Genomic DNA, 15992 nt, shown 5'->3' on the forward strand with positions numbered 1-15992 from the left:
TTTTAGGGTCGAGTGGTCTATCTTGCTATCGTTGGGAGAGGCAGAGCAGGAGCAGCCCGCCCAGCGCAGCCCGCTCCGCCCCCAGCCCCGCCCGCCCGCCCGCCCACTCGCTCGCACGTCGTACGCGCCTGACAGCACGGGCCTGCCTTGGCCAGACCCCGTTTTGCTTCGGTCGACTGACCCTACCCGGCCAGCTGGAGTAGAGAAAGGTGATCGGCGTCAAGGTGAGCAAATCCCCGGACGGCGGCGGCTTCGATTGGCGTGTCCCTAGCCCAGATTTTTTTTCCTCTCTCGCCGACTATCCCGTTCCCTCTCCCCGTCGGCACGGCAGCAACATGGCGCCCGTCTCCCTTCTCGCTCGGCTCGCGCCGGCCGTCCGTTCAAAAAGCGGGTGGACGCGCGCGCGCCCACCCGGGTAACGGCGGCCGCAGGTTGACCGCGCCGTCGCGACAACCCCCCCCCCCCCCCCCCCCACCACAGCCGTTGTGCTCTACTGTGATTTCCCCTCCGCTTAATGTGAGAAATCGCGGCGGCACCAAGCAGGCCCATTGTCAGCGCCAAAAGCAGGAGTGAGAAGCGTGGGCGGGAGGCCGGGCCATCTCTAGGAGAGATCCTGGTCGGTCTGGCCAGGAGTTTCCCGATGGTGCCACCGCTCCAGAGAGCAACACGGTCCTTGGATATCGTGAACTTTGCAGCAATGTCGCAGCCCCACACGTGCTTGCGATCTTATTAATTTGGCTTGCGGCGACTTTTCTGTACGCGGTGCATTTTCTATGGAGCAGAAGCAACCTGTAAAAAGTCGAAGGAATCGAATTTCTCGGGGTTTTTTGGCCCAGGGAAAATGAGTTTGTGAGTGTAAAAAAATGACACGTGTATTTTCTATGGAGCAGAAGCAACCTTTGCAATTTATCAGCAATATGAGAAAGGGTCAGAGAAGCAAAACTAAAACGTGCTGGAGGAACTCGTAAGATCAGGCAGCATCTGTGGAGAAAATGGACACACGATATTTCAGATCCGATGGATGAGGGACCCAACAACAAACATCAATCCATTCCCTCCACAGATGCTGCCTGGCCTGCAGAGTTTCCCCAACACTTTTTGCTCAAATTTCCAGAAATGGTAGGAACTAGGATTTCAAAAATCCAGCATCTGTGCCTCCAAAGTTCCTGAGGAGCTTTGACCGTAATGTGTATTGATTGAACCAAGAGGTTAGGTTATAATGCGGCAAAACAAATTGGTGGTGGAAAGGGTGCTCTGATTATTGAAATTAATCTGAGAATGTGGCACCAGGAGTTGCTCAGCTGCATAGGGAAGAAAGAAGTAGACTGAGAGACCAATAGCTTACGGTGGAATAAACAGCTACTTCTATGGGCATGAATGTGATTTCTGGATATCGCCTCCCCGATGTCAGGGTCAAGGTTGTCACTAAATGTATCCAGAGTTTACTGAAAGCGAAGAAGTAGAATTTGTGGTCCATAATGAAGACCTGGAAGCATTGTAGAGAATGACTATCAGCTGTCGCATACAGCAAGTAATCCTCCCAATATTTTTGCCACCTCAAACAGGATTCCACCACGAGCAACATCTTCTCATCTCCACCTCTTTCCTCAGAGACCATTCCCTCCGCAACTCCCTGATTAACTCATCCCAAACCACCCCCTCCACAGGTACTTTGCCTTGCAACCGCAGGAGATGCAACACCTGTCCCTATACCTCCTCCCTCGACTCTTTCCAATGACCACAATAGTCCTTTCAGGTGAGGCAGAGGTTCACTTACACCTGATCTACCATATCTGCTGTTCCAGGTGTGGACTCCTATATATTGGCGAGACCAAGCACAGGCTCAACGATCGTTTTGCTGAACACCTCCACTCAGTCTGCCTAAACCTACATGATTTCCCAGTCGCTGAACACTTTAACTCCCCTCCCATTCCCATACTAACTTTTGTGTCCTGGGCCTCCTCCAATGTCAGAGTGAGGCCCAACATGAATTGGAGGAACAGCTCCTCATATTTCACTTGAGTAGCTTACAACCCATCGGTATGAATATCGACTTCTCCAAGTTCAAGTAACCCTTGCTTTCTCTCTCTCTCTCCATCCCTCCCCCATCCCAATTCTCCAACCAGTGTGACCAGATTAAATTTAATCTTTGTATAGTTCGTTGTCACCTTCCCCTAGCTAACAATGATTTATTCTACATTTTCCTTGCACTTCGTCCCCTTTGTCTCATTTTCACACCTTACCCTTCCATATCTGTTTCTCCCTCTCCCCTAACTCTCAGTCTGAAGGTCTCGACCCGAAATGTCATCCATTCCTTCTATCCAGAGTTGCCGTTTGTTACTCTAGCATTTTGTGTCTATCTTCAGTGTAAACTAGTACCTGCAGTTCCTTCCTACACATAGAGAACGAGGGGAAAAAAATTAAATACAAAAGAACGAGGTAGTAATATCAAGTTTGCTCCCAGTGGCATTTGCTAACAAGTACAGGAATAGGAGGATAGAGCAAATTTATGGCCCGAGGAATGGCTTCCAATTTCTATGACTTGAGATTTTTGCCAGGCGTTGCTTCTCTAGACGTGGGAAGGCTGAGAACTTAACAGGGTCAAGACCAATTTTGTTGCAAGTGGACACAAAATGCTGGAGACTCAGCGGGTCAGGCAGCATCTCGGGAGAGAGGGAATGGGTGACATTTCGGGTCGCGACCCTTCTTCAGGCTGATGTCGGGAGGGGGCGGGACAAAGATAGAATGCAGTCAGAGACAATAAGAATAGTCGGAAAACTGGGAAGGGGGAGGGGATAGAGAGTGAAAGCAAGGGCTATCTGAAGTTAGAGGTCAATGTTCATACCGCTGGGGTGTAAACTACCCAAGCAAAATATAAGGTGCTGTTCCTCTAATTTGCACTGGGCCTCACTCTGACAATGGAGGAGGCCCAGGACATAAAGGTCAGATTGGGAATGGGAAGTTGAAGTGCTGAGCTACCGGGAGATCAAGTAGGTTAAGACAGACTGTGCGAAGGTGTTCAGCGAAACGATCGCCAAGCCTGCTCTTGGTCTCGCCGATGTAGAGAAGTTGACACCAGATGAGGTTGGAGGAGGTGCAAGTGAACCTCTGCCTCACCTGGAAAGACTGTTTGGGTTGGATGGAGTCGAGGAGGGAGGTAAAGGGACAGGTGTTGCATATCCTGCGGTTGCAGTGGAAAGTACCTGGGGTGGTTTAGGTAGGAAGGGACGCATTGACCAGAGAGTTTGAGGGAACGGTCTCTGAGGAAAACAGAAAGCGGTGGAGATGGGAAGATGTGGCCAGTAGTGGGATCCCGTTGGAGGTGGCGTAAATGTTGGAGGATTATATGTTGTATGTGACGGCTGATGGGGTGGAAGGTGAGGACAAGGGACACTCTGTCCTTGTTACGAATGGGGAGAGGGGGAGCAAGAGCAGAGCTGCGGGACATCGAGGAGACCCTAGTGAGAATCTTATCTCTAATGGAAAAGGGGAACCCCCGTTTCCTAAAGAGTGGGCTTGCCGGTGCTTTTGTGAAATTAAAATAGATTTGCAGAGTGGTGGGAATCTGACAGAAGAGTCAAGCGAGAAGGAAATGGAGCTAGAGGTGGAAATTAGAAATATACAAACTAGCAGCAGAAACAAAGGGAAGGAGCATTCAACATGGCAGATGTACAAAACATTGGTTAGAATGCACTGGAGTAATGAGTTCTGGCCGCCCTACTACAGTGCAGACATAACAGTAGGGTGAGTTCAGAAGAGATTCCCCAGGATGTTGGCTGGGAAGGAAGGCTGTAGCAGACCTCCGAATTTTGCGGAAAGTTTCCTCTTTCTTATTTCATTTCTGCTATTCTGATTTTGCCTCACATTTTTCCGCCAAACACATGCCTCGCCGCTGGGCTGGCCTGGCCATGGCTGAGGTTGAGAGGGGTGGGGTGGATGAATGGGGGGGGGGGGGGGACATGGACCGTTGTGATTTGCTGTTGAAGACCACTGGAGCAAGTATGTCTTCAATGAAATTAGGTATGTGCAGTTTTAAATGAAACTCTTCATAACTTTAGTCATACATTTTATGGCCATTATCCTTTTATTCAATACCAAGAGAATTGGGATGTGTAAGGAAAAAGCAAAATAGAAAAAACAAAACAATTTATTCTTTGTGTTGTAAAAATTATTTCTGTTCAATAACCTTTCTATAAATAGCAGAATATACTCATGATAGGCCTGACATTGTACATGCCGTCCAAGAACTACAGACTGTTGGAAATAGTTGTTTTTCACACTTTAATGTAGCGCGTATGCGCATTTGGCGTGCATACTTCTTTTTGCTGAAAAGTTGCATTACGCGCCATATCAATTTTGATGTAAAATTCTGAATTTTGGACATCAAAATTATGAATTTGTAAAATCAAATGTTGGGAGGTCTGCTGCAGCTGTAAGAGAGATTAGACAAGCTGGATTTATTCTCATTGGAAAATAGAAGGAGGAAGCACTTTTTCAAGATTTACAAAATCATGGGGGGATAGATAGGGCAGATCGTCAGAAATGGCTGCAGAATTAAATCTAGTGAATTCAACTTTCTGTAAAGAATTAGTATGTATGAAATTAAAAAGCAGGACACAGAAAATATTTTTGGCCAATGTTGATAGGCCTGTGAATGCAGGTAGTTCTGCTAAAATGTGTGTTTGGATATAAAGTGATTGATGAATAAGGGGACACTAAACTACATTGGCCTAATTGGTTATAACGCAATTTCAATCTGGAACAAGAGAATCACTTAAAATGTACTTTGGCGCAAAGATAAAAGCTGCCTTGAATAAAACAAATGTTTCTGTGAATCCCCTCCAAAGTAATCAGATACCATTGCTCCCAGGAACACAGCTGCTACTTTTACCAAAGGAGGATATTGAAATTGATATCAAGGCTCTGACCCAACCTTATTCTTAGTTTCTTTAAATAAAAACTAGCAGGGAAATTAATGAATAAAAACTGATAAATCCAAGCACCCGATCTACATCAGAAGAATTCAGAGTTGACGGGTTATCTGGTTATAACCCTCCAAAATTATTTTGATTCTGGAATAGTTATTGCAGATTGGAGAATAATAAATGTGACCCCACTATTTAATAAAGAAAGGAGAAAAAGTAAACTAATGACCTATTATACGATAAAAGATTTAATATTATTAAATTATGATCAAGAGTAGACCTCTTGGCCACTCATGCCTACTCTCATTTAATGATCTTGGCCAATTTGGCTGTAACTTCAATTCGGTGTTCCTACCTCCAATAATATTTAACTTTTGCTCATCAAGAATCTATATATCTCTTGCATAAAAATACTCCTTAATCCTCTGAGTAATCTCTAAAATGGATGACCCTTTTTTAAATAGTGATTATATCTTACTGTCCTCCTTAAAAGAAAACATCATTTCCACTTCCATTCTGTCAAACCCCCTCAGGATCATGTGTTTTGATCAAGTCTCCTTTCACTCTTCTAAACTTCAGTGATTTCAGGCTTAGCCCCTCCAAGCTTTTCACGGCTTTTCATCTGCTCATTTCAGTTATTACTCCAGTGAATCTTCTCTGAACTGCTTCCAACTCACAACATTTTTCCTTAAATAAGCCGACCAAGGCACTTCAGATGTGATTTTCCCTAGTGCCTACATAATTCAAACATAACTTTCCTAATTTTGTAATGAATCATCATTGAGTTTAGATAACTGAGATTTCTGGAAGAGGAATCCTATTTCTATTTGAGGATATGTATAATGGAGTAGATTAGGGGAACCAGTGAATGAAGAGACAAGAGGTGGCAGATGCTGGAATCAGGAGCTAAAAAACACACTGCTGAAGGAACACAGCAAGTCAAGCAACATCCATAGAGGTAAAGGGATAGTCGACTTTTTGGGTCTTGACCCAGCATCAAGATTCACGGTGCAACATTTTCGACTCAAAACATTGATTATCCTGTTGCCCCTGCAGATGCTGCCTGACCCATTGAGCTCCATTTGAACCAGTGAATGTGATATATTTTTATAGGAAGGAATTGCAGATGCTCGTTTAAACCGAAGATAGACACAAAATGGTGGAGTAACTCAGCGGCACATGCAGCATCTTTGGAGAGCAGGAATGGGTGCCGTTTCGCGTCGAGACCCTTCAGATCTAATGTGATTTTTTGGGGGTTTTTCCCAATAATATCCCCAATGGGGATCAGTGAAAAGGTTAAGAGCACAATGAATACAAAGAGAATGTTTCCCCTGTCGAATGAGTCTAGAATCGGGGATTGTGGTTGTAAAATGAGGGATGGGTCTTTGAGGAATGAAATGAGGAGAAATAGCTTCACTCAGAAAAGGGCTAATCTTCACAATTCTTTACCTCAGCAGATCTGGTCGTAGTTTACATTCAAATCCATGAAAGGTTGATTTATCAGGTTAATGGAATCAAAGGATACGGGGATAGGGCAGTAAAAGTGCATGGTACGCAGGCCTCTCCCAGTAATGAACACCCAATTTATGGTCATCCCATATGGGGGTGGATTTGCTGACTGCTCTATGTTTGTAGGTATTTTTTGCTGATTGGGGTCAGGAGACTTCTGCATGTCTTCTGTCCTCACCATCACCAAGCTGCAGCAACCAGTGACTAAGTTGAGTTCAGCAGAGCCAGCAATACTGCACAGACTTGCTCACACACTGAGTCAGTGAGGCTGGCTGGCAGCCACCTTTCTCACACCTGCTCGCTCTCCCGGTCGCAGCTGTTTCTGCAATCCTATCCACTATTTTGCTAATTTCCTATTTATGATCCCCTTACACTCAAAATGCAAGGTGCCAAGATTATATGGACAACTGGCCCAAATGGGGGCCATTACCAATATTTCAAAGTATTTCATTACAGTTAATATTCAAGCTACTGGGTAGTAGTCAGAGACAGGTTACTTTATTTAGAAATAGTAGGAACTAGTATTTCTAAAGGATTTGGTCATCCAACCTTCTTGAAGACTAAGAGACTGCAGATGCTGCAATTCGAAACAAAAAAAAAGAACACTAAAGAACTCAGTATGTCAAGCAGATGGCAAATCAAAACATACATCTCTGATGCCACTTTGATCATCTGAGTTGCAGCATTTTTTATAAATCCCATTAAATCTTACATAGACTGGGATTACAAATTAATTAACACAGGTTGCCTGAAATGCAAGATGATCTCTTGAGTGTTTTAAGGAGAAACATTTTTTAATGTCTCCTTCATTATTGTGTTTAGTTTGTAATTTATTTTCCAAAATTGTGGTCACAGAAGAGAAACTCAATCTCCTATTGTTATTAATGTATCCACGTCCTTTTTCCATTCTGTCAACTTCAACTAATTATGATTTTCCAATTAATTATTTACCCTTGCACTCTGCTGTTATATACTGCTAAGGGATAATAGTCTAGCATTTCATAAAGGAAAAATAATTTCTGTATCCATATCACTAAAATCCTCTAAAAAGATAAAATAGGTATTGATTTAAAACAAGACTGGTCTTTTGAATTTTTAAACAGCTATTGCTTATGAACAGATAACAATGATTTTGTACAAAATAATCAATTTGGTTTTGTTTTTGAATTGTAGGTGAACGTTCATCGCCCAAGTGCAAATCCAAATGAGATTGATCTTTTTTATTGTAACATCTGCTTGATGGATAGCAAAGCAGTGCAACTTGATCTTTCCAAAAAATAATTCCCAAAGGATCCCAGGGTATATTCACAAAAATTACATTCAAAAGGACGACACCAACACTTTCAGTGTCAACTGTTTCACTATGGATCCACAAATAGCAGCGATACACAGAAACAATTTTACAAGCCAAAATGAAGAACGTATTGTTGAGTTCAATACTGGAGAGAAAATGAAAAGTGAACGGCTAAATTTTAATTCTGGACATTTAACTTGTGTACATTGTGATTTTACATACACTGATCATGAAACTTTGGAAAAGCATCTTGGTTCAATTCACCCTGAATTCTCAGATTTAACAAATGTTGTGATGTATCAGAAAACTGCCAAATTGTTTCATTGTCAGTTGTGTTTTTTCACAAACAAAGTATATAGAGATGTTTATAATCATGTTGCAACGCAGCACCCAAAACCGAGCAAAAGTGAAATAGCTTCCCAAATAAAGGAGCCTATCGCAAGAACAGGCAATGAAACTAATAAAAGGCCACGCGTCACAAAGAAAAAACTCAAAGAAGCCAAAGTGATTGAGAAAGGAAAATCTACGAAAAGGAAAAAGAGGGGACGAAAAAAGCGTTCTGAAATAATTGCAAATACAGCAGAAATAAAACCTACAAAACCAGTGGAGACAAGTGTGACTACAGTTGAAGGGCAACCCGTTAAAAGAAAACCTGGAAGACCAAAGCGTAAAATCGAAGAAGTAAAAACTGATTTCAACTGTACACAATGTGGAACTCGATTCAGTAGTCTTAATGAGCTAAATATCCATAATTGTCAGAAAAAGCTGAAGGATTCCAATGCTCCACCTTACGAGTTTGAGTTTTCTGATTATAGTGGTCAGTATCCAACTAAATATGGATCCACCCGTAAATCAATAGCTCCAAGTAACTCTTCTAAAGAGCCTGCAGGTTTGAACAAATCTGAAAAGTCAGCAGTCTTAAATAATCCTGAGAAACTGACCATATCAAATAACCCTGCAGTGCATGTCATGTCCAATGACCTCAGTGAATTGACAAATTCAGATAATACCAAAAAGCTCCCAACTTCGCTTGACCCAGCAGAGACATCTGTGGAAAAAGATTATGTAAAACGTTTACAAGAAAATGTCAAGTATGTCAGGGGAACCTTTTACTGTAATTCTTGTAAATTCCATTGTAAAAGCAAAAGTAGTGCCCTGTATCATGTTGTAAGGGTACACGACAAGCCTTATCCTTATAAGTGTGGTGAATGTGGAAGATGTTTTGTTATGGACAAGGAGCTTCAAAGGCACATGTCAGTTCACACCGGAGAAGCTTATTACAAATGTTCTAAATGCGACTTTGAGTCTGATTACGCCAGGGCATTTAAGAATCATGAGAAGCAGTGTACTTCTCAGCCAAGAGAAAATAAATGTTCAGAAAATATTGATGCTAAGAAACAGCAGAATACAGTACAAGAGATAAAGTCAATCGGTCCAGAATCTCCTTCAGTCCCGCCTCCCAGTTTTGTTAAGGAAGAAGTACAATCACAAGAAAATTCTTTGTCAAAAGTTGAACCATCTGAAGCTGAGTTACCTGCAGAAACAGGAAAAAAATGTGTAGAACAAAGTGCTGGTCAGGTTCAAGCATCAAAGCTGCAACATTTGGAAGCGGAAAAGCCCATGGCAGCTTATCAACAAGATTCTGTATCTCCGAAGGAGAGTATATGTTGTCCTGAATGTGGAAAAATGTTTGAAGATCAAGATATGTACCAAAAGCACAAAGTTTTCCATGCAATACAAAAGCCACTGATCTCTGAGATCACTCGTGAGGTGTCAGTCTCAAATGATGTGGAAAAAACTGCAGAAAGAAAAATATTCAGTTGCATTCCTTGCAATGTCAAGTATCAAAGTGAAGAGGATTTGCAGCACCATCTGAATATTCATAAACCAAATGCTGAGGGGAAAAATTTTAACTGTGATATTTGTAGTGCCAGGTTTGATAAACAAATTGATTTGCGTGATCATCTAAAAATTCACAAACAAAATATTTCAAAGACAAATCAAGCTAGCATGCCTGATAACCGAACACTTTACAAATGTAATTACTGTCCTTACAGCACTTACCTGTTTGTTAATTACATAGGACATGTCAAGATAGCTCATTCCAATGAATTTCCGATTCACTGCACATCCTGTGGAGATGGATTTCAACTTCCAGGTGAACTAAGAAAACATAAATGTCAGCAGAGTCAAAGTGGCAGTGTCATATCTAGCAAGGGAGATGAATAAAGCTTTTAATGTAAATATTGAAGTGGAACGGTATTACAATTCCCAGCACTGGTATTCCACTTCTGCATTAACAATTTTGATTACATTTTTCAGTTTGAAGAAATGTGACTGGGAAAGAGTGTCCAATTCAGGATTGCTAGTCTTGTTTAAAGTCTTATAAAACAAATGGACCTTGTAAATATTTTAAAATATACTCATACTTTACTAGCATCATTTATTTCTTGGGTACACCCTGAAAGTGAGATATTTTATGCTGACAACAATCTGAGCGTTCTTCGTTGCTAACTGGCACAGACTTGCATATTAGCAACAGAAGAAAAATGTACTCCATTCTTGTAAAAACAAGGAATTGCAGATTCTGGTTTACATAAAAGAACAAAATGCTGGAGTAACTCAGCAGGTCAGGCAGCATCTTTGGAGACATGGATGAATGATGTTTCAGATCAGGTAGCCTGAAGAAGGATCCCCACCCGCAACGTCGCCTATCCATGTTCTCCAGAGGTGCTGCCTGGCCTGCTGAGTTACTCCAGCACTTTGTGTTTTTGTTTTGTTCTCTGTTCTTGGATAGTCATAAGGGATGCATTGCTGGAGTGACATTGCTTATTCTGAGTAATGCTTCTTAGCGATTGTATTATCCATATTCGTTTCAACTCATCAGAATTTAAAATTCGATTTTTTTAAGAATCTTTAACGCATCATTTCAGTGTTTGGTTAAGCTCAATGGCAAATTACAAAAGCTTTCCTATACTTGTGTTCTGTGTGCGGTTTATTAGTAATTTTGCTTAGCTGTATTAGGTAAGTTTGCAAAGTTGAGTTATTTTGTTCTAGAAACAAACTAGAAAAAATAATTTCCTCTTTTCATATTATTAGGAAAAGGAAATGTACCATTTTGTTTCTACTGTAACCTAAAATATTAGATAACGTGTGAATGCAAGTACTTTTATAAAATCCATTGAATGTACTTAAAATTTTGAATGGCTTGAGCTAGTGGTTGGTAAAGCCTGTAATTTCCAAGTGAGATTGTCGATGGAATTTCTGTTTCCAGTAGTGGTACAGGTATTTGCTTATTGTACAGCTTTTTAATTTGGTGTTGATCTTGTCTGCTAACTCACTGGTATATTTAGTGAGGGGGTTACATTACAATTTTCAAACAGTCAATTTTTTGTGTATACTAACAGTATTGGCCATATACTAATGAGAATTTGGTGCTGATTGTTTCAGAGATAATTACAGTGTAGTATTGGCTTTCTACTAGCTTCAATTTGTCTATTCGTCAATAAATAAGTTTTGCAGTACTTTCTGTAAGTAAATATGCAACCTTTATCATCAGAAATCCAGATAATGTTTTGATAATGTATGTTTTGTTAATGTAATAAAAATATCAAATATATGTAGCATTGTGTGTTTGAATTTAAATCAGACTGACAATATTTGAATTATCGAAAACAAACGGCACAGGATGCAAATCTGCCTTTTGTGTCTATTCTGGTCAAAATAAAGTTACCCATGCTATTCTCACTGACAGTGCCCTCCATAATGTTTGGGACAAAGAACATAATTTATTTATTTCCCTCTACTCCACAATTTGAGATTTGTAATAGAAAAAAAACACATGTAGTTAAAGTGCGCATTGTCAGATTTTATTAAAGGGTATTTTTTATACATTTTGGTTTCACCATGTAGAAATTACAGCCGTGTTTATACTTAGTCCCCCCATTTCAGGGCACCATAATGTTGGGGACACATGGCTTCACAGGTGTTTGTAATTGCTCAATGTGTTTAAATGCCTCCTTAATGCAGGTATAAGAGAGTTCTCAGCACCTAGTCTTTCCATCACCTTTGGAAACTTTTATTGCTGTTTATCAACATGAGGACCAAAGTTGTGCCAATGAAGTCAAAGAAGCAATTATGAGACTGAGAAACAAGAATAAAACTGTTTGAGACATCCGCCAAACCTTAGGTTTACCAAAATCAACTGTTTGGAACATCATTAAGAAGAAAGAGAGCACGGGTGAGCTTACTAATCGCAAAGGGTCAAGGAAGACCTCCACAGCTGATAATAGAAGAACTCTCACATTAATAAAGAAAAATCCCCAAACACCTGTCCAACAGATCAGAAACACTCTTCAGGAATCAGGTGTGGATTTGTTAATGACCACTGTCCGCAGAAGACTTCATGAACAGAAATACAGAGGCTACACTGCAAGATGCAAACCACTGGTTAGCTGCAAAAATAGGATGGTCAGGCTACAGTTTGATAAGAAGTACTTAAAAGAGCAAGCACAGTTCTGGAAAAAGGTATTGTGGACAGATGAGACGAAGATTAACTTGTATCAGAGTGATGGCAAGAGCAAAGTATGGAGGAGAGAAGGAACTATCCAAAATCCAAAGCATACCACCTCATCTGTGAAACACTGTGGTGGGGGTGTTATGGCCTGGGCATGTATGGCTGCTGAAGGTACTGGCTCACTTATCTTCATTGATGATACAACTGCTGATGGTAGCAGCATAATGAATTCTGAAGTGTATAGACACATCCTATCTGCTCAAGTTCAAACAAATGCCTCAAAACTCATTGGCCAGCGGTTCATTCTACAGCAAAACAATTTTCATTTTTCATTTCATTTTATTTTATTTCGAACATGTTAAAAGACATCAATTAAAAAACAAAATAAACAAAAAAACAGAAGAAATACAAGGAATTTCACCCATTACTTAACATGTGCGAAAAGGAGTAGGAAGAAGTGTGAACTTATTTAATCCTACCCCCATTCCCTAATCAATATTTATCAAGTATCAGATATTAATACAAAAATACTCATACACCCTTATATGTTCATATAGATATACTTATTTAAATAATGATGTGTTATTATATGTAGACTCCTGGTGACTGTTAATCCCCCTCCTCACTGTACCTAGAAAAAATCATGTGTTTATATTTGTTTTTAAACTGGATGATGTTTGAACATTGTTTTAATTCCGCATTCATTCTGTTCCATAGCTTTACTCCACTGATTGATATAGAAAATCTTTTCATTGTTCAAGTATTGCGAATCTTGAAATTTAATGTTCCCCTTAAATTATACCCCCCCTCTCTTTCATAAAACATTTCCTGTAAGTTACTTGGTAGCAAATTGTTTCTCACTTTGTACATGAATTGAGCTGTTTGATATTCCACAATGTCATAAAATTTGATTATTTTAGACTTTATAAATAATGAGTTGGTGTGTTCACAAAAACCGACATTATGAATTATTCTAATGGCTCTTTTTTGCAGTATGAATAGTGGTTGTAGTGAACTTATATATGTACTTCCCCACACCTCTATACAGTAACTTAAATAAGGTGAAACTAGTGAACAGAACAGAATGCGAAGTGATTTGTTATCTAGGAAATGTTTTGCTTTGGCCAGAACTGAAATGCTTCTAGATACTTTACTGTGGATATGTTTAATGTGAGATTTCCAGCAAATTTTTTCATCTATTATCACCCCAAGGAATTTAGTTTAATTTACTCTTTCTATGTTAACACCCTCTATCTGTACCTTTGCTTGATTGTTTATTTTACTGTTCCCAAATATCATAATTTTTGTTTTGCTCAAGTTTAGTGATAATTTGTTAATGTCAAACCATTTTTTAATTTTGCAAAATTCTGAGGTGATACTGTCCAAAAGTTGCTGTAAATTTTCACCAGAACCAAGAATGTTAGTGTCATCAGCAAATAGGATGAATTTCAATATTTTTGATAAATTACATATATCATTGATGTAGATGATGAAGAGTTTAGGACCCAACACTGACCCCTGGGGGACTCCACACACAATGTCCAAACATCCAGACTGATATTCTCCCATCTTCACGAATTGTTTCCTGTTCTTTAAATAACTTCTAACCCACTCTAAAGCCAACCCCCTAATTCCATATAATTCCAATTTATTGATTAATATTTCATGATTTATTGTATCGAATGCTTTTTTTAGATCAATGAATACCCCAACAGCATATTTCTTTTTATCTATAGAATTTGTGATTTGTTCAATGAGTTCAGTTAAAGCTAGTGATGTTGACCGGTTACTTCTGAATCCATATTGACTATTAGAGAGTAAATTGTGCTTATCTATGAAATTGTCTAATCTGTTGACGAAAAGTTTTTCCAGAATTTTAGAGAACTGTGGGAGAAGAGAAACAGGTCTGTAATTTGTGAAGTGGTGTTTATCTCCAGTTTTATACAGCGGAATAACTTTAGCTATTTTCATATTATTGGGAAACTGACCAGTTTGTAATGATAAGTGTGTTAGTGGTTTAGAAATCCCATCAATTACCTTTTTTACTATTTTCATATCTGTCTCATTATAATCAGTGGATGTTTTATTCTTGCATTTATTAACAATATCTACAATCTCCATTTCTTCTACCGGTTTAAGAAACATTGTACTTGGATTCGTTTCTATAAGATTATCATTAGATGTCACCGGATCTGGGATTTTTTCTGCTAAATTAGGTCCAACACTTACAAAAAAATTATTAAATTTATTAACCACGTCATCCATGTTATTTATTGTCTTATCATTTTCTATAAAATACTGCGGGTAATTAATCTGTCTAGAGTTATTTCTAATTATGCTGTTTAATATATTCCTTATACCCTTAATGTTGTGTTTATTGATCTCAAACATACTGCTAAAGCAACAAAGGAGTTTTTCAAAGCTAAAAAATGGTAAATTCTTGGGTGGCCAAGTCAATCACCCAATCTGAACCCAATTGAGCATTATATGCTGAAGAGAAAACTGAAGGGGATTAGTCCCCAAAACATGCATAAGCTAAAGATAGCTGTAATACAGGCCTGGCAGAGCATCACCGGAGAAGACACCCAGCAATTGTTGATGTCCATGAATCGCAGACTTCAAGCAGTCATTGCATGCAAAGGATATGCAACAAAATACTAAACATAACTACTTTCATTTACATGATGACATTGCTGTGTCCCAAACATTAGGATGCCCTGACATGGGGGGACTATATAAACACTGCTGTAATTTCTACATGGTGAAACCAAAATGTATAAAAATGCCCATAATTAAAATCTGACTAATTTATTTTTTTTATTCACAAAATGCTGGAGTAACTCAGCAGGTCAGGCAGCATCTCGGGAGAGAAGGAATGGGTAACGTTTTGGGTCGAGACCCTTCTTCAGACGGTCTTCAGATTAAAATCTGACAATGTGCACTTTAACCACATGTGATTTTTTTCTATTACAAATCTCAAATTGTGGAATATGGAGGCAAATAAATAAATGATGGGTCTTTGTCCCAAACATTATGGAGGGCACTGTATTTCCAATACCAATCAACAGCTGTGCAGAGCACAGCTCTATTGACAGTAATTTACATTCCTGATGATTGGGAACAGAATGACTGGATGGTAATTAGAATTGATTCCAATAAATTTCCTACTCCTGAAGTTAGACAAATCCTGTAATTATTTGAACATGGTGCAATATGAACAGTCCTCATTCTCTGCTAATATTGCTGTGGCCAGAAAGATTTGGAAAATTGTAGTCTGCACCTCCACTGATTCTTCTATTGATACTTTTTCCTCATGTATATATACTTGGGCCTGTTGACATTGCTTGCTTAGATGCTGACCACCTTAATACTTGGAATATTGGCATTACCTTACCTTAAAATAACTACAGTATTCATTAAAAGCCTTACCTACAGAGTCTACCTTTGGGTTACCCTCTTAGTCTATAATGGGCCATGACTTTCCATTTTATGATCCTCTTGTATTTTAAAATACATTAGGATCTTACTTAGTTTTTTTTTTCCTACTTTCAGTTTTAATTTAGTTCCTATACTTAACTCGGGGTGCAAGTGCGTCGTTCATTAAAAGCGGCCTCACAGGTGGTGAGGGTGTGGGGCATCAGACGAGGCATTGCGTATATGGGTTGGAGCTATACAAAATGTTGGCGAGACCACACCAAGAGTATTTTGTGCAGATCTGGTCGCTGTGTTACAGGAAGAATGTGATGAA

The 15992-nt window shown here is 39.6% G+C and overlaps 1 protein-coding gene across 1 annotated transcript; it reads left to right on the forward strand.

The window, feature by feature from the left end:
• Positions 1–110: 110 nt before the first annotated feature.
• LOC144595261 (uncharacterized) lies at positions 111–11499 on the forward strand. Its single transcript, XM_078402542.1, has 2 exons — positions 111–224; positions 7608–11499. Exon 2 carries the CDS (start codon positions 7798–7800, stop codon positions 9955–9957), a length of 2160 nt encoding a protein of 719 aa, XP_078258668.1. The 5' UTR covers positions 111–224; positions 7608–7797; the 3' UTR covers positions 9958–11499.
• Positions 11500–15992: the final 4493 nt, after the last annotated feature.

Source organism: Rhinoraja longicauda, chromosome 7 (assembly GCF_053455715.1).
Source record: "Rhinoraja longicauda isolate Sanriku21f chromosome 7, sRhiLon1.1, whole genome shotgun sequence".
Classification (NCBI taxonomy): Eukaryota; Metazoa; Chordata; class Chondrichthyes; order Rajiformes; family Arhynchobatidae; genus Rhinoraja; species Rhinoraja longicauda.